The sequence below is a fragment of the Hydra vulgaris genome, chromosome 06 (assembly GCF_038396675.1).
Source record: "Hydra vulgaris chromosome 06, alternate assembly HydraT2T_AEP".
Lineage (NCBI taxonomy): Eukaryota > Metazoa > Cnidaria > Hydrozoa > Anthoathecata > Hydridae > Hydra > Hydra vulgaris.
This window is the reverse complement of record NC_088925.1, coordinates 59,755,435-59,778,559: the sequence shown is the minus strand read 5'-3', so window position 1 is coordinate 59,778,559 and position 23,125 is coordinate 59,755,435. Positions and strand designations below refer to the sequence as shown.

Here is a 23,125-nt window from a genome sequence, read left to right as displayed (position 1 = left end):
GAGATGTAACTAAACATATATTTAGAGAGAAATTAGGCCCTATAAAACAAAAAAAGCTAACTCTTACAAATAATGTTGGAACAAGTTGGCACTTTTAAAAGCTGAATTAAACAGCATGCCAAACCAACTACGTGTTCTAAGATAAAATATTAAACAAAAAGAAAAAATAATTAAAGCTTCGAGGGCAGAAATACCAGATCTGAAAAAACGCACACAAAAATATAAATTTACAGTGAACAGATTCGTCACTTTAAAGCTGAAAAAAAAGCTTTGAAATGAAATGAAAAGCATAACTAAGCATAACTAAGCATAATGCTGCTGTTTTTTTACAAGTAACAGGGTAATTGCTAGTTTGGAGAATGATTTGCTCTAGATTAAGGAGGAAAGAAATGTAATTATGCCAGAAGATGAAAAAACCTATTTATTACAAATAAGAATAAGAATTTATAATATGCTGTTGTGTAATATAATCAACAAGTAACATTCCATATTTTATGAGCAAAATAGGGTATTATATGGGTGTTATTTTTAATAATATTCCTCATCAAAGTACTGTTGAGCAATGAGCTTGTGAACTTGGCAGTATTCCAGATTTGCAAGCAGCAGAGTGGGCTATGCATAATAATAATAATCCTACTCTTGGGTTTGATGCTACAACACAAGAAAGTGTCCACATTAATAGCATTAACTTAACATCTTAAGATAAATGTCTTGTGTTTGCTTTAGATCAGTTACCAGGAGGAACAGCATTTGATTATGAAAGTCATATATGCACTTCAATTGATTATATGGCATTTGTTTATTCAGATTTTTACCAAAGTAGCTTTGATGAATGTCATAACTCGATTATTGAAAATATATCTAACACAATGTCAGATAGAGTTGCAGTCAACTGTCTTACTATAAGCAAAGTTTGTGCAACCTGGGGCAAGAGTTTGAATAAGCTGAACTGCCATTTGCATCCTCTTGACACAATTGCAGTTTCATGTCGCTTGAGCGTGCAGTTTCATGTCGCTTGAATGTTCTCTTGAGTGTGAGAGTTGTTAGTTATTTGGAAATGATTGAATGGCAGTTAAAATTGTTTTAGCCATGAACAAAATGAGGTTTATAGATGTCAAAGGTGATCCAAAAGGATTTGTAAATTTTTTTAATGAAAACGATCTACTACGAAGTATTATTCCTAGATATCATGGAAATCGGCTTCATCTTCTTTTTCATAATTGTTTCATTTTTATCAAGCATTACAGTGAGTTTAAACATTTCCTCACTGTTGGAACAGTAAAATGTAAAATTTTGCAATTCTAAGAGAGGCATTTTGTAATAAAACTGCAATAAAAGAAATGTGTGCGCTTGCATTGTTTGGAAAACTCCCTTCTGAGCCTTGAATGGAAAAGTTTTATGTTTTAGGTGGGGATGCAACTTTTGATGATGTTTCTAGTAGTCAGTTAGTGAAAAAAAGTTTTGCTAATAATTACAAATAGTAAATCTAATCCAGCTGCTCAGTTTTGCAGAAGAACAGATATTTTTGGGAATACTCTTGCCCCTAACATTTTAAAATCAATATATGCTCCATTGCTAACCACTAACACTCGTAACCAGCTTAAAAAAATGACTTCTGTTTGTCTTGATGCTGTGCAAGTTGTTTTGAAGCGACGATATAAAAGGTATTTCTCACGATCTATTACACTAAAGACACTCTAGATACTAAAGGAGGTAAAAGGCGCAAAAGGGAGGAACTTGGTAGATAGATCTTAATGATGTTGTAAATTTGTTTTTTAAATGGTTTTCTAATTGAGCACTATTTTTTATAATTTTTATTAAACTTATTTCTTATTAAAAATTTTAAAAATTAGATTTACCATCTTCATCCACGTAATCACTACCATCTTGCACCCAGAGTGAAAACCAAGACCTCCTTGGTAAGTTTTTTACTGTGTTTTAATTTTTGTTTTTCATTTTAATTATTCGAACACTCATTTAATATTTTTGTTTTAAATATAGACTTGTCTATATGAGATTTCTTGGTTTGGCGCCAAGGCCACCCTGGGGCTAAATCAAAAAGGGCCTTCCGCATATGGGCCTGATGATGGAAGAGGGGTTGCAGAGGATTCAGGAATGTAGTTATTAACAACTATAAATATACTTATTAATAAGTTTATATAGATTCACTTAGCTGAATCTATATACACTTCTTGATAGGTGTATGTATAGTGTGTATGTATATATTTATTAAGTTGATACTTGTATATAATCTTTTTGTATATTAATTTTTGTATATAGTTGAGTTTGATTTTTTTATGAAAAATTTGTGTTTTATATAAATACTATTTATTATTACAAAAAAATAATATTATTTATAAATACTATTTATTATTACAAAAAAATAATATATTTAAGTTTTAACCCACCCTACCCAAGGTGTGAGAGGTGTAGAGCTTCCGAATGCACCCTTTTCACGCATTTATCCCTAAAACCTTTCTTTCTTTTGATACTAAATTGCATTCATTTTTATATGAAGATGCAGAGTAATAATCTTGATATTGGGTCAGAGGGTGCGCCCGAAGCCAAAAGGACTTCTAGCCTATCAACCTAAAGTATCCAAATCATATTTGATGGTACCCTGTTAGAATATATTAAAAACAAATAAAAATTATGAATTTCAATTAAATAATAGTATTTTCTTTTAAAAAATCTACATTTTTCAATATAATAAAGAGTTTTGTAGACGCCCCTCTAGCGCCCTTTGTACACCCTTTGTATATATATACTGCCCTTTGTTAGACCTATCTTTTGATACCAAATTGTATGTATTTCGATAAGAATTGACCAAGTTATGACGTTTTAAATTAAAAAACCCTCAAATTTGATCACAGTTCCTTCAAGAAGTCCATATATCAAAAATTCGGCACTCAAAATGCCATAACTTTTTGTAGAATTTGTTTAATTTTGATAATTTTTTCACCTTTAAAATACTGAATTAAAAACCTTTCCAATGATATATAACAATCTAGTGTTTGATTAATTTAAAAATTTCATGTCACGTACCTATATATATATATATATATATATATATATATATATATATATATATATATATATATATATATATATATATATATATATATATATATTAATATATATATATATATATATATATATATATATATATATATATATATATATATATATATATATATATATATATATATATATATACATATAAATATATATATATATATATATATATTTGAGTTGATTTTTTGCAATAAATGTTTGGTCAGGTCATAATGATCACCCAGCTACTGGTAACATCTAGTCCAGTACAACCATGCCGCATGGTTGTACTAGATGCTAGATATCCTGCTGCCTTGTAGAGTATGCTTTTATAAGTAAAGATAGAGGGAAGTTAACTCTGACATAAAATACCCCCTGCCTTAGGGCTCTTGGTTGAAGAGAAGTTAGAGATAGTATCTCAAAAAAAGTACTCATATTGAACATGTTGTAATTGCACCTGGCTACTGTCTTGTAGATGTACTTCTTTTGCAAAAACTTTACTAAAACCATTCTTTATTTATTTGGCTGCCATAGATGTGAACTTATGTTACATTGTTTCCTGGTTATGATGATGAATGGTTACATTCAAAAGATCAGGCAGGCTCTCTTCTGTGACAGCTTTTGGCTCAATGTGACTGGTGATTTTTAATCCTAACAAAAGTCAGTTGTTTACTGCTAATAACTATCACAATGTTGTATCCTTTTGTTGATGAATGGAAACACTTTTACTGAGTCCACTAATTTTCATCTTCCTGAGTTAATGAGTCGTAAATCTTATTTACAAATCATTACAGAGTATCCGATATGGCTTACTCTTAATTGTGCTCACCATTTTAGTTATGTTTAATAGATAGGATAAAATTTTTATGCTATCTATTAAACATAAAGAACTTTTAATAGTACTTCAACTGGTTAATCTTCAGGCAAACAAAGTTTTTATTTAGCAAAAATTTCAACTCCTAATTGTGAAATTTTACTAAACGAAATTTAAAACTTTTAATTGTGCTCACCATTTTCTTACACCATATTCCATTCTCTACCATTATAAATCTCTTATTCATCCCACTATGGAAGACAACTGTCACATTTGGTCTTGTTCTTCTAATGATTCCTTTTCTCTTCTAGACAAGGTTCACAAATGTTTGTAAATATAGTTGGATCTTCTCCAGCTTACTAGGTTTAGCTTATGTCCCACCATGATATGACGACATCTGTTTTTTCTTTTTTATAGATACTATCATGGTCTCAGCTTCAGCAAGCTATCTTCTATTATTCCACCAACTGTAACTCAATCTGACATTTGTTGTCATTTAGCATATTTGCATCCACCTACTGTATCTGTTCCTTCACGCTCTAAAAATCTTTATTCAATTATTATTATTTCTTGTACATTAAAAGTTGGAGTTCTTTCCTGTTCTTGTGTTTTCCTAAATCATACGATTTGCAATTTTTTAATTTTGTCTTTTTTTTCTTAACTTTTTTTAACAAGTCTTGCTCTTTTACCTTATCTTTTTTTGCGTAAAATTAACATTTTTACTTTGTTTTTGTCACTACCAACAATGCAAGCAACACTATTTAATTTAGTAATTTTTGACAATAACCTTAATTTTTGACAATAAAATAATGTCTTTGACTCTATTTAATTCCTAAATTAAATAGGTTTCATTTTTTATATATATTGCAAAAAGTTTCATTCAAGAACAATCTAGAGAAAAAAAATGTTTGTTCTCTCAGATTGTTCTTGTTTTAAAAAAATTTGAAAGAAACAATTACAAATAAAAATTGCAATTTCTTTGGAAAGTGAAAACCATGGGATAGAGTGAGACACGATTAGAAACTTCTACAAAACAATTGCTTGATGCAATTTATGCTTGCCCAAGATGAATACTTTTGTAGATATACCATCTCTAGCTTTTACTCAACAAGAGCCCCAAGCCAGGGGTGTTTTAAATCTGAGTAACATTTTTACATTCATTTTTTACTTTCCCTATGAAAGCAAATCATACAAGGCAACTTGATATAGACCAGATCTTGCCTTTCTCAGCCCTTTACCTCACTTATCTCTCTCAGTCCTTTAACTCCAAAACATGAACTTTTATGTTTGCAGTGGAGAGATAAGTTGAGCTCTGTACCACCAGGAGTCTTTAGTCATTCAGGAATCACTTGGATTTACTTAAAAAAAAGTCAACTACAGCAATATGATTATTGTGTATATTATTTGTGTATATGTGTCTTCTTATCCACTTTTGTTTTGCTTTTGTTTGCAAAATTTTGTTTGCAAAAATTTGGAAAAAGTTTGGGTTTTCAACCTTTTTGTAGTGAGATCTGTTTTTTTTGAAATAATTATTTTAAATAATTAAAATGGTGTAGGCAACAGGCTATGATCCAGATAGCAATGATGCATTCCTGACAAGCAATGCTATCCATTATTTATCAGGCTCTCTGAAACACCATCGCCATCTCCGAAATCACTATCTCTGTACTACCATCAGTGAATATAGTGTGTCCTTGATGATTGAAATATAATACTAAGTTTATTTAACATAAATCCTAAACAAGGAAGTAGCAACAATAAATTTAATCACAGTTTACAAACAATTTTAAATCATATATCACTGATGATGTTTTTTAAAAAAATATGTACACAAATATGTATATTTTTCTTTTAGATTTTTGAAGGCTATATTTTAAATAATTTGCAACAATGCAAGATATTCTAAATGAAAAATTTTGTGATTTCAATGTTGCAGAAAAGGCTGTGATGCATTACTGCAATACCCATTTTCACCCAATAAGAGTTGATTACAAGGAAAAATTTGAAAGTTACAATAAGAAAGTGAAACAAGAATCACAAATTAAAAATCAACCTTTAGATTCAATATATGCATGCAGGTTTACATTTATATTTATGTTTTTTAGTATTTTTAATTACTAAACTTAGTGGTGTATTTATATCTATTTTACTATATACGGATTTCCTTTCAAAAAAAATACTTATAAAATAATCATAAAAGAATCTTTTTATTTACAATTACAATTACTATCTTTTAAAAAATAGTGTTGTTCGTGTATTTTTCATGTTTACAGATGGACATGCAAACATTTTGGCCATCAAAAACCTTATCTTATGAAGAAAAATAAAGGTAAGCGCAATAATCAGGCAAAATAATAAAGATAAATAGAGTTCAACTTGAAAAATCAAAACATGCTGATTTTGATCAGCGTCTTAAAATAAACACTAAGCTTCCAGAATGTTTAAAATTTTATGCTCATGCAATCTCGTCATTCATTTTACAACATATGGTTGAACAGTATAATTTAAGTCAAAAGGAAGGATATAGTTTACAAGAGGTAAGTCTTTTTAATCTTATTTTAAGATTGCTCTGATTTATTTAGCAATTTTAGTCATAATAGATGCAATTTGTAACAAAAGTTTAATATTGATTTTTTTATACTTACATTAATTAAAATTATTATATACTCATATTAATTATAGATACTTATATTAATTAAGATTAATTATAGATTAATTATAGATTAATTATTTATAGATTAATTAAGAATAATTATAGATACTTATATTAATTAAGATTAATTATAGATTAATTATTTATAGATTAATTAAGAATAATTATAGATACTTATATTAATTAAGATTATTTTATACTTATATTAATTATTTTTATACTTATATTAATAAGTACGATTTATTTTATTTAAACGTGTTATAAAATATGAGATTAAAATATCTTCAGGAACATAATTGCTTTCAAGTTAGATACAATGGTTGTTTGTTTCCCCTTCAAAACTGGACTTGCCAATCTGGTAATGCTGCTGGTTATGGTGTTCCATGCTCTTATGCTTTCTTTGCTATTAGAGAAAAAAATATGAACTTATCTGATCTAGATCTTATTCATAAAAGACACTAATTGTTTTTGATTTGTATTAATAGTAGTAGTACGTTAAAAAATATTTAAAATGAATAAAATAATTTTAGGTGGTTTGTTCCTACCCATCAAATGGCAAATGTAAACCAAGGGGACAATTTATCTAATTCATGCATGACCTTTTCAATTCAACCAGTGGCATTATGTAATTCCACTGTTAAGGAAAGATATAATACAGCTTTGAGCCATTTGCAGCCTTTGGCATCTATCTTGTCTGAATTTACACCAAGTAAGTTTGATTTAGCTATTAAATGGCTGGAATCAGTTTACCAACAATGCATATCTGGAGAGTGGGAACTGCAGGTAAAAATAATAAAATCCATAATTATTTTAATAAATATAAATCATTTTATTTAATAAGTTAAACTCGAGTTATACTTGCACAAGGCTGGGGCTAATATAATCAAGGAAGCATTTTTTCATTTAATTTTTATTGTAACTCTCTCAACTCTGAAATACAATCTCCAAAGCTGTTAAATGAAGATGCAAGTTAAACAACATATTTCTAGGCCGTGTTGAACTGTAAACCGCTTGATAATGAAGCAAGAATCTATTATACTACCTCATTAAATCTCCTAATAAATCATTTACATTTATTTTCTTAATGTGCAATTCATCATGACTTGTAATCATAATGCTATTTAAATTTTGTACAGGTTCAACAGCACCATTCTGAAGATGATGTTATTTCAGAAAATCTTTTTCAGACAAATGTTGAAATATTTCCTAAAAGTTCTTCTGCAACATTAGAATGTGTTTTGCCTGTATCACCTAAAGTTTACAAACAAAGTCTACAAACAAACTCTGTAACTACATCAAACATTTCCCCAACAATTACATGTGAGACTCTTTATGTTGAAAGATTGCAGACAAATGTTGAAATATTTCCTGAAAGTTCTTTATCTGCAACATTGGAATGTGTTTTGCCTGTGTCATCTCAAATTTCTATACAAAAAAACTCTGAAACTACATCAAAAACTTTTCCAACTATCACTTTTGAAGCTCTTCCTATTGAAAAAAGGTATACCACTCGAATTTTAGAAGACATTGACATTGTATTACGTAAACCACAGCGCTTTCCCCCAGGTCGACCAGCTGTAAAAAAACAGACTTTTTTACAATGTAACAAAACCTCTTGAGAAACTAGGGGTTTATGAAAAAGATTTTATTCGTTTAACTCGATTCATCAAAGATTCTATTGCACAAAAGTCATTACAAAGTGGTCGTAAAATCTCAAGTAATGATCATTCTCCTACTTTACCTTATATCATTAATGATAAAAGAGCTAATTTACATGAGCTTAAACAATATTTTGATGAATCTGCTTGGGCTGAAATTGAAGTACGATGTAAGAGCACTTCATCCGATAGTTGGCCATGTTATCATTGTCAACAAATTCAATCAGCCAGTAAACTTCAAAAGTGGATTCAGTGCGATCACTGTTTATATTGGTACCATTACTATTGTGTTGGTATTTTAAGAAAACCTAAAATCTAAAGGTCACTGGTTTTGTATGGATTGCAAAACCTAATTGAAAACATAAAAATATATATATATATATATATATATATATAAATATATATATAAATATATATATATATATATATATATATATATATATATATATATATATATATATATATATATATATATATATATATATATATTTAAACAACTTTAAAGAGTATTCTACACAATAGAGTGCTCAATGTTCTTAAAAGAACAGAGCAATTATATATTAGTAGAAAATCACTTAACTAAATTTTTTTCCATTTTACACTGTGTTTCATCAACAAAGATTCATCAGAAATGAATGATCAAATTAATAAAACTTCAATTTATACCAAAAATTAAATTAAAAAAAAAAAAAAAAAAAAAAAAAAATCAATTGTCCAATGAGTGGAAGTTGTTTATCAAAAAATGTGGTATATAAATGTGTTGTTTCCTCTAAGAATGTACCTGATAAACAATATATTGGCATAACAGAGGGTGAATGGAAAAAACGTTTTGCCAATAATAAGCAATGTTTCAAAAATAAAAAGTATTCAAAAGACACCATGCTGTCAAAATATATATGGGAATTGAAAGAAAAAAATATTGATGATTTTATACTGAATTGGTCTATCCTTAAAACAGCGCCTGCATATAACAATATTTCCAAAAAATGCATACTATGCCTACAAGAAAAATTTGAAATAATTACACATGCAAATCAAGAATGCTTATTAAACTAAAGATCGGAATTAATTTCTAAATGTAGGCACGAAAATAAGTTTCTCCTAAAAAACTATAAAAATAAATGAGTTCAAATAATATTTACATTACCTACCCTTTTTAAAAAAAAAAAAAACATTTAAAAAAAAATAGCATAAGTAATCATTTCTAAAGAATTCTTCTTATAATAGTGTCAGCAAATTCCACAAATGTGTGAAAATTTACAGTAGTTAAGACATTTGCAACTTCCTGTAATTTAATTTTTGGTATAAATTGAAGTTTTATTAATTTGATCATTCATTTCTGATGAATCTTTGTTGATGAAACACAGTGTAAAATGGAAAAAATTTAGTTAAGTGATTTTCTACTAATATATATATATATATATATATATATATATATATATATATATATATATATATATATATATATATATATATATATATATATATATATATATATATATATATATATATATATATATATATATATATATATATATATATATATATATATATATATATATATATATATATATATATATATATATATATATATATATATATATATATATATATATATATATATATATATATATATATATATATATATATATATATATATATATATATATATATATGTATATATATATATATATATATATATATGCATGTGTGTATATATATAAAATATATATATGTATATATAAAATATATATATATGTATGTATTAAAATTAAAATGATAGTTTAATATATTAGCATGTATATAACTTAACGATAAGTAGATACTAATTATAATTTGTCTTTTATTTAAAACTTGTTAAAATTTAACTTTGACATTTTTTAGACTTTTTAGCGTTAATTGACATATCCTGTTAATATCGGCACACCAAAAGAACTATGGTTAAACAGAATTTATGTGTTTTTTTTAATACAATTCATTTATGCAAGGCTATAACTTTATTAACATTTTACGTACCTGTTAGTCATTAGTTACTCTCTGCAGTAGTGCTGGAAGGTATTATAACATAACTGCAAGATAAACAGCTTTAAACCTTTCATTCATTATATGAAAGACTGTATAATGCTGTCTTGACTATTAGCTAAGCTCTGTGACATAAGCGCAATTTAGAGGTTCCTTCTAGAAATGTATTATTTCTATTTTGTTATTGGAATAGTTATAATGTACGCTTTATAATGTATACTAAATATATATATATAATATATAATAAATTTTATAAAAATTATATTATACTAAATTATGTATCTAAGTGTAAAGTGAATAGAATAATTCTTTAAGAATGGAAATTTTCGTAATATGAGCTAACTTTATTATTAATTTAATTATCACAATATGTGATTGTCAATCATGTTGTTGTGATATTGAAACTGCTCCAAAGATAATAAAAATAAACTCTATTAACTATAAACTATATTATCTTATTATTATTAAACTTTAAACTATCAGGTAACCAAAAAAGTTCGTGCGGTTTTTCCGTATATAATAAAAACACACAAAACGACAAAAGTAAGTACATTTATTCATCAAAATAGTCACCATTAGCATCTAAAACCTTTTCCCAACGTAAAACAAGCTTATTTATTCCACTTCTAAAAAATTCTCGGTCCTTTGAGTCTATAAAAGCTTTCAACTCCATTTCAACCGCGTCCTGGTCTCGGAACTGCTGTCCTTTTAAATGATTTCCCAGGGAAAGGAAAAAATGGAAATCAGTAGGGGAGAGGTCTGGCGAGTATGGTGGATGAGGCAAACTCTCCCAACCAAGGCTTTAGAGCTTGTCCTGAGTCACGCGAGCGGTGTGCGGTCTCGCGTTGTCGTGGAGAAGCAGAACTCCTCTCCTGTGCACCAGTGCAGGCTGCTTTACAAGCAACAGGTCGTGAACTCGTTGCAGCTGTGCTGAGTAGACCAGTCCAGTAATGGTTTGGCCTGTTGGGAGCAGCTCGTAATGCACCACACCAGCTGTAGTCCACCAAATGCAGAGCAAAACCTTCCGCTCGTGGAGATTGGGCTTGGGTGTCTTTGGGATGGGGTCATCGGGGGACAACCAATGGTAGCAACGCTTGGTATTGTTGTACACAATCCATTTTTCGTCGCATGTCAATAAACGATCAAGAAAAGGCTCAACATTGTGGCGTGATAAGAGTGATGTGCAGATCGTAAGCCGTTGCTTCTTGTTGTCGATCGAAAATTTGTGCGGAACCCACCGACTCAGCTTCCACGCTTTCCCAATCGCATGCAGATGCAGGCGGATGGTTTCAACTCTCACAGCAAACCTCACTGCAAGTTCTTGGCTAGTTTGGCTGGAGTCAGACTCGACAGCGTCCTTCAGTTCATCCTCATCAACCAACAATGGGCGTCCAGAACGCGGCAGGTCTTCGATGGACTCATCTCCCGAAGAGAATCGCTGAAACCACTTCTGTGCTGTGCGTTCACTTACTGTACCTTCTCCAAATGCTGTGCAGATGTTTTTGGCCGCTTGTGTTGCATTCCTTCCAAGTTTGAACTCGTAAAGTAAGCAAGATCGAATAATCGTTGGTTGGGTTGCCATCCTTTCTTTACACAAAACCTTTCCTGTAAGCTCGTTACAAGCCTACACTATATATGCAGCAACTGCGCGTGACACACGCGTTCTATTACGCAACAAAGCTACTTGCCTTGTGCGATGTGGGTGTTGTAAAAAATGCTAAAAACAATTCAATTACCAAAAACCGCACGAACTTTTTTGGTTACCTAATATATTATCTTATATCTCTATTAACTATAAAGTAATAAACTATAAACTATATTATCTTATTGTGCGACTTTAAGTTAGTACTTTATCAAGCAAGCTTTCACCTATTGAAATTATTTCCAAGTACCTATTAGTTAAACTTTCCCCTTTATTAAGGAAGTTTTTTTTCTTCTCCATATTAAAAAGCCAGGGATTGTTGACTGTGTTTTATATATAGATTTGTACATTTTCTGTTCATTTGCTCAACCTAAGCAGTTAAGCTTCCTCCAATTTCATAAGGATCCTTCTCCGCATACACATTTTTGCACCACAAATGTGTATCTAAAGAATTTAGTGCATTTAAACTAAACAATTAAATTACAACTTAAATTGTCAAAATTACTACATATCATCTATCCTTATAGATGACTAAAAAAGTGTCCTAAATAAATTAAAAAGTGTATGCAATATGGTTTACATTGTGACAAGAGATGTTTATAAAAGATGCCACGAATATTCGGCAACACTTAATTATATTGAGGGCTCCGACCTGCTTTGTTGTAGTGTATAAGTCAACTACTCTATGGGCATTTATGAATAGGTTGTCTTACAGCATACATTATTTGTTGACTGAATATTTTAACTATAGTTATGCCTAAAAGTTTCATACTCTTCAAACCATTTAGAAAAGTTCAAAAATAACCAGCTCAGGTATACCTTGCACCTCTGAGGAAATTTCAGAAAATGCTATAGATTGAATTAGTATAGAAAACTCTAAACTTATTAAAAACGTTATTTTTACGACAATCTGAACTTAAAGCATGGTTTAACTTTAATGAGTAAGACAATTAAACGATTGCTTTTTTTATTAAGTCGCCGAATATTCGTGACATAACTAATATTTATCTTTAATCTATATTCGACATTTAGCATTTTTTTGTAAACACAGCCAAAATGCTTTTAAAAAATCGGTAAATTTTAAAAAATAGCCAAAATCATATGAAACTTGATGCAAGCTGCCAATATTTATTATAATAAATTATGTTACTTTCCAAGGAAATTATAAAAAATTCGTTACGTATAAGATACGTTGAAAGTAGCCAAAATCACTTCTTAACTTCCGTGAATTTTGAGCAGCCGTGGCGCAGTGGTTAGAGTTCTGGCTCAGAACCCAGAGGTCCGAGGTTCGACGCCAGCTCCAGCTCAACAAGCGACATTGGTACGGAAGGAGGCGTGAACTTCCCGTTAAATGCTCTCCCGCGGTGCTCTGTGATAAGACCCTAAGGACTTCTGGGAGCACCTAAAATAACTACAAAAAAAAAAAAAATTTTCACGGAAAAAAGCCAAAATCACTTCTTAATTTCCTTGAATATTCACGGAAAATAGCGAAAACTCTTCATATAAAGTTCCGTGAATTTTCACGGAAAATAGTCAAAATCGTTTCTTAATTTCCGTGAATTTTCACGGAAAATAGCGAAAACTCCTCATATTAAGTTCCGTGACTTTTCACGGAAAATAGCCAAAATTGCTTCTTAATTTCGAATTTTCACGGAAAATAACATTAAGCAATTATAAACGGCAACCATCGAGTAGGTTTTGTAATGATTTTTTTAATTATCAGTTTAAACCTTTTGGAAACCTTATGGGAAACCCGTCAAATCCCGAGATCCTTCGGCCCTGATAAAAACCAGATAAAACCCAATCAAGCAAATTTGCTTTATTTTTTAACCATATTGGGCCCGTCCGGAAACCAATACACTTACCCGTTAAAATCCTGTTCCCGTAAGCCCAGACAAAAACTACACGGTACCCGTCTGTCAATGTTGGCTGGGTAATATTATTACTAAATTAAAGTTATATAGTAGTTTCAAGCAAAATAACCATCAAAATGTCTGTTTTTTTTACAAAATACTAATATATATACACGGTACCACTTAAAAGAAAAGATATGTTGTAAACTGGAATTGTAGATTTATATATTAGGAATCCATGCATGAATTTTCAGATCATATGATTTATCATGGATAAAGGCTATCTAAGAGTTTGTTAGTTGGTTATTTTTTCAATCAAGAAGATGACTTAAAAACCATTATGGATTTTCTAAATATTATTGTTGGTGTTATGTTATTAATTGATGCGTAAAAATTTAAATATCAATATTATATCGTACGTTTGGAAGGGAAAAAATTTTGTTAATAGATTTTTAATTAAACTTATTAAAATCCAAAAAATCTTCAAGATAAAGTATTAAAAAAACAGTATTTATTTCAAATATCTTTTGCATAATACTCCTGTCAATATTTTTCAATAGCACAATTTAATAACAACTTTTTTATTCAACTTAAAACTTTCCCGATTCAAAAAAAGTTTAAATTATTATATACTTAGTTTTTAAATGTTGTATATTCAATAAATTTTAATAATTATACACGTTGAACATATTTATCAAATATTTATATATTTTTTTACTTCATTTAATTAGCTAACTTTTACACAATAAATCAAGGGTATCTTTCTTTGCAAAGAAAGACACCCTAGAAATATCAATAATTTATGTTTTGGGGTAGCATGGTTTTGGGGTAGCATGGTTTTGGGGTAGCATGGTTGAGTTAAAATTTTCATCACAGTTTTTACTATTTTTACTTTACTCTTAGTCTGAATCATATATGCTTGTGACATATATGCTAGTATAAGTAATACTATAAGTAAAAGTTAAAAGAGATTTACTTATAGCATAAGTAATATTACAAGTAAAAGTTAAAAGCATATAATATCATTCAGTCTAAAAGTCTTAATCTTATTAAATGCCTTTGACTAAAGCTTAGTCATCGTCATTGTGTCAATTTTCAATGAATTTTATTTATTCGTGAAACAAAAATATTGTAACACAGTGAGATTGTAGAAATGACAGCCCAAACAGATCGAAACACTTTGTACAGTTACAGTTTTGTTTATTTAGCGTGTTTTATTTTTAAAGATATGGTAAAGAAAAACTTACTTAAAACTTAACCATAAATTAAAATGACAATCATTTTAGAATTGAATAATTCAGCTACAATAAATTTAGATAATTTGTAGCAAAGTCTCAAAGTCTTTTCTAAAATTAATGCAACAAAAGGTTGGTGATTTCCTTACTAAATTAACAAAATACACAATCAACAAAATTTATTAAAAATTATTAACAATTTTTCTTATCTACCTGTTAATCTCTTGTACATATTTTTAATTAGCAATAAGCATATATAAAAACACTAATATTTTTGATAATATAATGATGATAGCTTATTAATATAATTAATTTTTTTCATATTTTTTTTCAAATGTGCATAAAACTACTTTTATTAATTTTCATTGTTAGTTTACTAAAGCACAGGAGTGAGCATTTTTGAAAGTTAGTTTAAATCTAATCTTATTTTACTTTTTTTTCGTGTTTTGGAATTTTTAGTTACAAATAGTTTCTTATTTTTTAGCAGGTAAATTGAATGATGATATTGTGACCCTAAAATGGGTGAAAAAAACTATTCAACTAAACATTGATGCTGACATAACGGGTGATGCGGAAGTTATCGGACAAAATAAAAACGTCAATAACTTATTTATAAATAAAAAAACAAACTACTATTATATTTTTTTTAAATAAAGCATTTATCTTTTAATAAAAAAATATTATTTTTTATATGAAAAAACACCACCATCTGCAATTGATCTCAATTTTGCTCTGACGCCTTTCATATGCGACTGTAAAAAGTTTAAATCAATTTCTTGTAGTTTTAGTTTAATGCGATCGATCAAAACTTGCTTTGTTGCAGCTTGCCAATCTCCCTCGTAAACCTTGTGCCAAATGTCCCCAAAAATTTTCAATTGGTCGTGCTTGAGACACATTTGGGGGATTGGATTCTTTATCAACGTAATAGACATATTGGTCCATCCAATTTAGAGAATCTTTAGAATAATGAGAACTTGCTAAATCTGGCCAAAATAAATAGTTAAAGTCTCCATGATACTTGTGAATAAATGGAAGAAGTCGTTTTTCTAAACATTCATTAATATGGATTGATGAATTGATCGCTACAGCCTTGGAAGTGCGAAACAATGGCTCGGACATACCACGGTCAGATATGGCTATCCACATTAATAATTTTTTTGGAAATTTCTCTTTTCCTATAAAACGAACACTTTCTGAGCATGTCTTTTTGTTCCAGAATCTCCTGGCATGTTGCCCCCTGCAAAACAAAAGTATTTTTTGTCATCGATGACTAGATGCGATTTTGTGTTATAGAGTTGGTTAACTAGTTTCCTGATTCTTTTCTTTGCCTTTATTTGTTGTTCTATAGTGTATTTTGGAGTCTTTTCACGTTTTCTATATTTAATATTTATTTTTTTTAACTGACGACCAATTGTCGATTGATTTACACCGAATTTAATACCTATTTTTCTCTGACTGACCCCTTTTTGACCGATTGAACAGTTTCAAGTCTTTTTAGGTTATCATATATTGTACTTCGAGCAAATCCTTCCTTTTCAAAATGATTTACGATTTTTTTTTTTTTTTTTATATTAGGTTTATTTACAAAAAACATTTTTAGTCGCTTTCGAAAAGATTCTTGTTCAGCTGCATTTAACCTCATTTTAAATAATTGTGTTTCAAATAATAAAGTTTATATTTTATAGAACGTTTATGCCTACGCATAAAACCACAAAAACTAATTATTATGCTCAAATAATGAAATTAGGATTTGTCCGATAACTTCCGTATCACCCGTTATCTGAAAAAGCGGAGATTGAAAATGAGCTAAATGCATTAAACATCTGATATGAAAAAGACTAATTGACCAATAGTAATATGAAAAAGACTGATTGACCAATAGTAATATGAAAAAGACTGATTGACCAATAGTAATATGTAAAATACTGATTGACCAATAGTAATATGAAAAAGACTGATTGACCAATAGTAATATGCAAAATCTTAATGATCAAATAATTCTTCAACAGACTTTATGACTGATAAACATGTTCAAAAAAACGTAAGACAAAAAAATATAAGACAAAATGAGTCATAATGAAAAATGAATAAGAATAATCAAGAAATAATTACAAAAAAATATGGAATTTATTCAATAGGGTAGTGATGGTGGTAATTTATTTGATAAGGTTGTAAGTGTGGGATCTTTTGTGTAGTAGTACTCTGCATTACGTAGCCATGGCATTATTATCTGACAAAAGTCTCTTGCATTATTTCAACATAATTAAATTAAATTGTTTATACTTGTTATCACATACCAATATTCCCCTTTTAAACGTATTAGAAACAGTATGCATAGTGAGTATAGTCATATTTTTAAAATTTAAATTTATATACAGTTATTTTATAACATGTTTGTATTAAGCTTATGTATATAATGTAATATAGCTGTTTTAATTTATATATATATAGTTTTCTGTTTGTTTCATTCATGTAGCACTTGTATATATAGTGTACTATAAACAAAACAATTATATTTGAGTTTTTCGTCAAGCACAACCCAACCATCAACCAGATCTTCATGTTTAGCCCATTCCATTATTTAATTTTTGTAGGAGTTTTCTTTTGAAACAAACCAATTAGATTTGTGTTTACAAAGTGTTACTGGGAGTGCGCAAACATCAATTTTTTAAAAAGAAAATTATTTTTATAATCTTCCTTTAAAACCTTTTAGCAAAAAGAAGTAACAAAAGTTGCGCAAGGTAATTTGCATGGTATTACTATTTCTGTAATTTTTACAACAAATTTAGTAAATATGTTTTTGTTACGTCCGTAACGAAATAATTTTTTAAAACCTCGTAAAACCATAGTCATAAAATTCATGTCTCCGCTATCGGTACTCCGCCTTATGGTTCTTCAGAATATCTTGTTAAAATAATGCAACCATTTCTAAATAAAAATAAAACAAGGTTACTAAATTCGCCTTCATTTGTCAACAAAGCAAAATCTTGGGTTGTTTCCCCTATTGAAATTCAAGTCTCATTTGATGTGATAGCTTTTTACCCCTCAATTCCAATCGACAAAACGATTCCTGTGATTATTGACATACTCAACAATTATAAAGATGATCTTGCGAAAAGAACTAGGTTAACTAATACTGATATTCACCACATAAGTAAACTCTGCCTAAGCCAATGGTACTTTTTGTATAAAAACGTAATTAGAGTTATACCGAATTCTGGCCCTATTGGACTATCACTTATGGTAGTTGTTGCAGAGGCATTTTTGCAACATTTAGAAACAAAAACTTTAAGATTTGCGGAAATAAAAAATTCATCTAAAAAAAAGTCATTTAAAAGGTATGTAGACGACAGACATGCGAGATTTGATTCATTAGAAAAACACGACAAATTTTAGGAAATGTTAAATCAACAAGATCACGCAATTCAATACACATCGGAAGAAGAAAACGAATGGAAGGAGTTAAATTTTTTAGATATAACAGTATTAAATACAGTTATATCTAAAATACTAATAATTTCCATGATAATTTCAAAATCGATCGAAAATCCCTAATTACGAATTTACAAATAAAACCGAACTCAAACATTATTCCTGCAATAACTTCTGGAGTCTTTAAAAGTTTTATATCAAGCCTCAAAAATTTGTTCCCCAAAATACCTTCATGATGAAATACAATTTATAATAAATATGTTTGTCAAAAATTGCCTGAAAAGGTCAGATTTAGAGCTTATGAAAAAATTTTTCTCAAAATCAAAAACAATCCTGTTGGTGTTGTTGCAGATAAAACAGAAAATGAGTGCATAACAATAAAACTTCCATGGATTCCAATTATAGGATCAAAATTAAGGAAAGAGTTCAAGAGATATGGCGTTAAAGTTATTTTTACAACACCGCCAACTTTAAAAACAATTTTATGTATTGAGCATCAGTTAAACAGGATGAATGGCAATTAGCATGCTTCCGGAGCAGCAGAACACTGCAAAGACTGCCACGGTATATTTAGTTGAATGTACCCAAAACAATCGCACATAGTTTTAACTAACACGGAAGGAAAATAAAAGCGTCTCTTGATATTTATTATGCTCAAACCAATTGTTGAAATTGGTTTGAGCATAATTAATCTCAAAAGACGCTTTTATTGAAAGTGTTAAAATTGCATCCAATAGCTGGAGACCACTTTTTAAAAAAATCATCCTATTTTCAAAGTAGTTTTCACGTTATGTCAGCTTTATAATATGTTATTAACGGTTTTTTGCATATGTTTTTTGTGAGATTATTATTCTATTTTATTTTGCGTCTGACGGTGGTCTGAATTAACCAGACTGAAATATCACATAAAAAAATTATTAATAAAGATTTTAGGGCTTCTTGTTCCCATTTTCCTATCACAGTTTTTTTTTTTGTGAAGAATCTTTTCGTCATACAATGATCATAAAAAAATTTGGAATATTCTTCTTGTTTAAAAAGTCCTAGATTACGCGAAAAATTGATAGAAAAAACACAGACTTGTGATTTGACAACTATAAGCACCTACTAAAATGGGAAACATGTATCCGCACCTTTTACGATGACATTGTGGCTACCTTGGCGCCTTTTCATAATTTGTTATGTAATGAAATCAAACTGTAATAAAATAATGTCAAAAAAAAACAAGCGCTGTCGCTAAATTTCAAAAAGACACCACCTGCTCCAAATTTTTTTGCAGGCGGAGCATTCGCTCTATAAGAAACCTATAAGACCTATGGGATTGCAATAGGAATCCGAATACAATCTTATAGGTCCTATAGGGTCCATATATGTATCCTATAGGTTCTATAGCAGTAGTGGCCAAACCACTGCTTGCGGGCAAAAAAATACCCGCAGAGACTTTTTTAAATGCCCGTTAAACAATTTGGATATTTAGGGGACAACCATCTTGGTTATGTGATACTTCTATTTACCTCAAATATCAAAGACATCAAAAAACTAGTTTCAGACGTTCAAGTTAACCATTCCTTATAGTTATACTGCTTTGAAGTCTGACTACCCCTAATCTATACTATACCTTTTTGATGCCAATTGCACTTTTATAGGTTCTATATGTTTCATTTATGTTTCCTATAAATTCTAAAGGATTCTTATTGGACCAATATGCTACCTATAGTAATACAATTGCAATCCTATAGATCCTTTAGGATTCAAATGCGAAGAATAAAACGGCTTCAGGGTTAACAGTATATATCCTATACAAATAATATAATTCGTACAAGATTTATAGAACTCCTTCAAGAATAATCCAACTTCTTAACGAAAGTAATTCTGTTAAATAACTCCTATTAAGTTCTATAGACTTTTTAAATGTAAAATAAAACTTTCTCACTGTAAATTTATGGTCAACTAACATCACAACGTGTATTGGTCCAGCCAAAATCAAAGCAAATTAAAGCTTAATGTTTATGAAAGTTAGGCCAACTCCACTGAACTTTCTAAGTTTGTGTGGGAATGCAAAAATAAAGCATTAGAACCTATACTAAAATTGCATATTCTCGACCAGGCGGAGCCATTTAAACCTGGTGGCAAATTTTGAAATTTATGCTCAACAGAAAAATACCACATTATTACATCACCATTAAATTTGCTTAACAAACGAACCGAGCTTGCATCAAAATGCTGCCATGAAAATAAATTTCTAATAAAGAACTTTCATGGCATCAAAGCGGACACTTCGTAGCATTTTTTTATATATTATATATCTATATATAATATATTATAAAGATTTTGGGTACCCGGTGGTCAAAAGGTGGTCCGAGACCTGGTACCCGGCACCGAGACCCTTAAAAGAAGTAAGAATAAAAAAAGATTTAATCAAATCAAAAATATTTAAGACAACATTTTTTAGCTATATTTTATTTTAATTTCTTTTATGATTTTTTGCTTGAGATAGCTCGCCTGGGAAACAGAAGGAAGCGCGCCCCCTCTTGTTTCTGAGGGGGTACGCTCCTCCCCTTAGCTTTTTTTTTTTTTTAGATATTAATGTTTTTTTTTATAAGAAAACGAAGAATTTTTTTGAAACGAGGTAGTGTGCCCCCCACTTTGAAAACTGTGTCGTCGGCCCTGCGAAAACCATTGATTTCTCGTCCGACTTCCCAAACTTTGCGAAAAAAGTTCAGTTGAAAATTGTCTGTTGGTTAAAGGGTTGTTGGTTTAAACGTTTATTTTTTGTAAATGATCATTTCTTTTGCGTTCTAAGCAACAAAAATAAGCAATTAGTTTTTTTTTTTCTTACTTTTTCTTTTTATTTCTTTCGTATTTTCATATTATTTCGTTTTACTTTACGGTTTTTATATCTGTATAAATCAGTATCTTTTTTGAAATTTTATCTGCTATCAACGTTTTGCAATATAATATAGCAAAAATATATTCGAAAACGTAATTTAAGTGAGACACGTCTAGATTTAGTACATAGGAATTATCAACTTCTGAAACTATCAAGAGTTTGTTGGTTGAAGCAATATTTTTTCTCTGGTTTCTACAAATTTCTACAAAATTTAAAAAGATACTAAAGCAAAATTTGTTGTATTATTACTATTATTTATTAGTTGCAGCACTTAAAGGTTATGTCAATTAAAATTTTTTTTAAAGATACCCGGTGCCGGGTACTTCAACAAAATGGCCGATTCCGGGTACCCGGTAAAACCGCCGAATCACCGGGTCCCCAGCATATCTATAATATATATATATATATATATATATATATATATATATATATATATATATATATATATATATATATATATATATATATATATATATATATATATATATATATATATATATATTAGGGCCCTGCGAATCAGCATTTTTAGTTTCGAATCGAAGCAGGTCTTGATTCGCGAATCGAATCGAATCACGAATCGAATCACTAGTTGAAAGAAATTTAAGTTTTTCATCTTTATTTTTATGTATACTATACAAAATATTACAAAATTTGAATGTTATTTGAACAAACTTTTTTTTTTTACTTCTAGCCCGAATTAACCGTTCCGCTTTTTGCCCGGAAAGACTTTACTGTCAATCACTCCTCCTCCCGCAGAGTTAACTCTTTCAGACGAACAATTTGTAGCTTGAACAGCAAGAAAATCACTTGCAACATTGGATAATAAAAGTAAAATGTTACGTTTATTTTTCCAGTAGATAATAGAACAATCTGAACGTCCCAACGTTTTTTCTTCGATATATGCAGAAGTTTCAAAATTTAATTGCTGATCTAAAGTACTTTTCTCTGGTAGAGTACGATTTTTAGTGATATGTTCAAACATTTTATCAAAATTCCATTTGCTTTAGATGACAAATTTGCTACTTCGAGTTGAATTTTAGCGGGAATCATAGTAATATTTAAATCATGTTTTTTTCAGATGTCATTAGATAAGATTTTACGATTTGTATCTCTGCCAAGGTAAACATTTCTGATTTAAATTGAGGGTCTAAGAAAGTAGCGGTAAGAAAAACGTCTTCACTTAAATCAAACCTCATTTCCAACTGCGTAGTAAGATTGTCAACAAATTTACCTATCCCTCTTTTATCCATTTAGCAAAGATAATTTTTCAAAGTTGTTATGCACGGATAAACTAAACTAATGCTTATGCTTTTTTCCGCACTTTGTATAGTCGTGGCTTCAGATACTGCATTTAAAATAGGAGTGACTGTTGTTAATAATTGCACTTGTGTTTCAGTTAGACTTGTCGGTGGCACTTTCATACAGTTCTTTTTGTGTGAACACTCAACTAGAGATATTTTTATAGAACCATGATTTTTTAAAATCCATTCCAATAAGTTAGAAGTGCTGTTAAAGCGCATTTCCACATCCATTGGAGGCTTTGACTCCAATGGATGTGGAAAATGGTTTTCCTTCAGAAATCTGATTTTTGAGAGCTGCCTGTCCAACTGATGATGAGTGAAAAAATCCTACTATTTTATGAACCAACAAGAATTGGTTGGTTGTGTATAGCTGATTTCACACAAAGTTGGAGTTTATAAGCACAACATCCTAGCCAATCAATCCCAAGAAGGTTAAGTGTGCGTGGCATACTAGGAGTAGTATCGGTTGTAGCTCAGAAAATATTATCTGAAGTCAAGTCAAATTTTGACAGCACGTTTCTTAAAATTTCTTCAGTGGAAGTAGCTTTGTGACAAGCATTTATTACTTCCTTAC

At 29.5% G+C, this 23,125-nt stretch overlaps 2 protein-coding genes across 4 annotated transcripts; one reads left to right on the top strand and one right to left on the bottom strand.

Moving 5' to 3' along the window:
- Positions 1-3,258: 3,258 nt before the first annotated feature.
- LOC136082043 (uncharacterized) lies at positions 3,259-8,534 on the top strand. Of its 3 annotated transcripts, XM_065800605.1 has the most exons (5): positions 3,259-5,946; positions 6,142-6,405; positions 6,810-6,879; positions 7,052-7,304; positions 7,658-8,534. In XM_065800605.1, exons 4-5 carry the CDS (start codon positions 7,074-7,076, stop codon positions 8,138-8,140), a joined length of 714 nt encoding a protein of 237 aa, XP_065656677.1. In that variant the 5' UTR covers positions 3,259-5,946; positions 6,142-6,405; positions 6,810-6,879; positions 7,052-7,073; the 3' UTR covers positions 8,141-8,534. The 3 variants fall into 3 exon arrangements, with proteins under 3 accessions (XP_065656677.1, XP_065656678.1, XP_065656676.1); XM_065800606.1 differs by lacking the exon at positions 6,810-6,879; XM_065800604.1 differs by having other exon boundaries at positions 6,810-7,304.
- Positions 8,535-11,003: 2,469 nt separating this feature from the next.
- Positions 11,004-11,783, bottom strand: LOC136081562 (histone-lysine N-methyltransferase SETMAR-like). The gene has a single exon (XM_065798889.1). The coding sequence runs from the start codon at positions 11,781-11,783 to the stop codon at positions 11,004-11,006; it is 780 nt and encodes a 259-aa protein (XP_065654961.1).
- Between the last annotated feature and the right edge of the window lie 11,342 nt (positions 11,784-23,125).

Bases quoted from the DNA above. Each gene is read 5' to 3' on its own strand.
- LOC136082043 (XM_065800606.1), top strand. From the start codon at position 7,074: ATGGCAAATGTAAACCAAGGGGACAATTTATCTAATTCATGCATGACC. The intron at 7,305-7,657 runs GTAAAAATAATA...AATTTTGTACAG, and splicing joins CTGGAGAGTGGGAACTGCAG to GTTCAACAGCACCATTCTGA.
- LOC136081562 (XM_065798889.1), bottom strand. From the start codon at position 11,783: ATGGCAACCCAACCAACGATTATTCGATCTTGCTTACTTTACGAGTTC.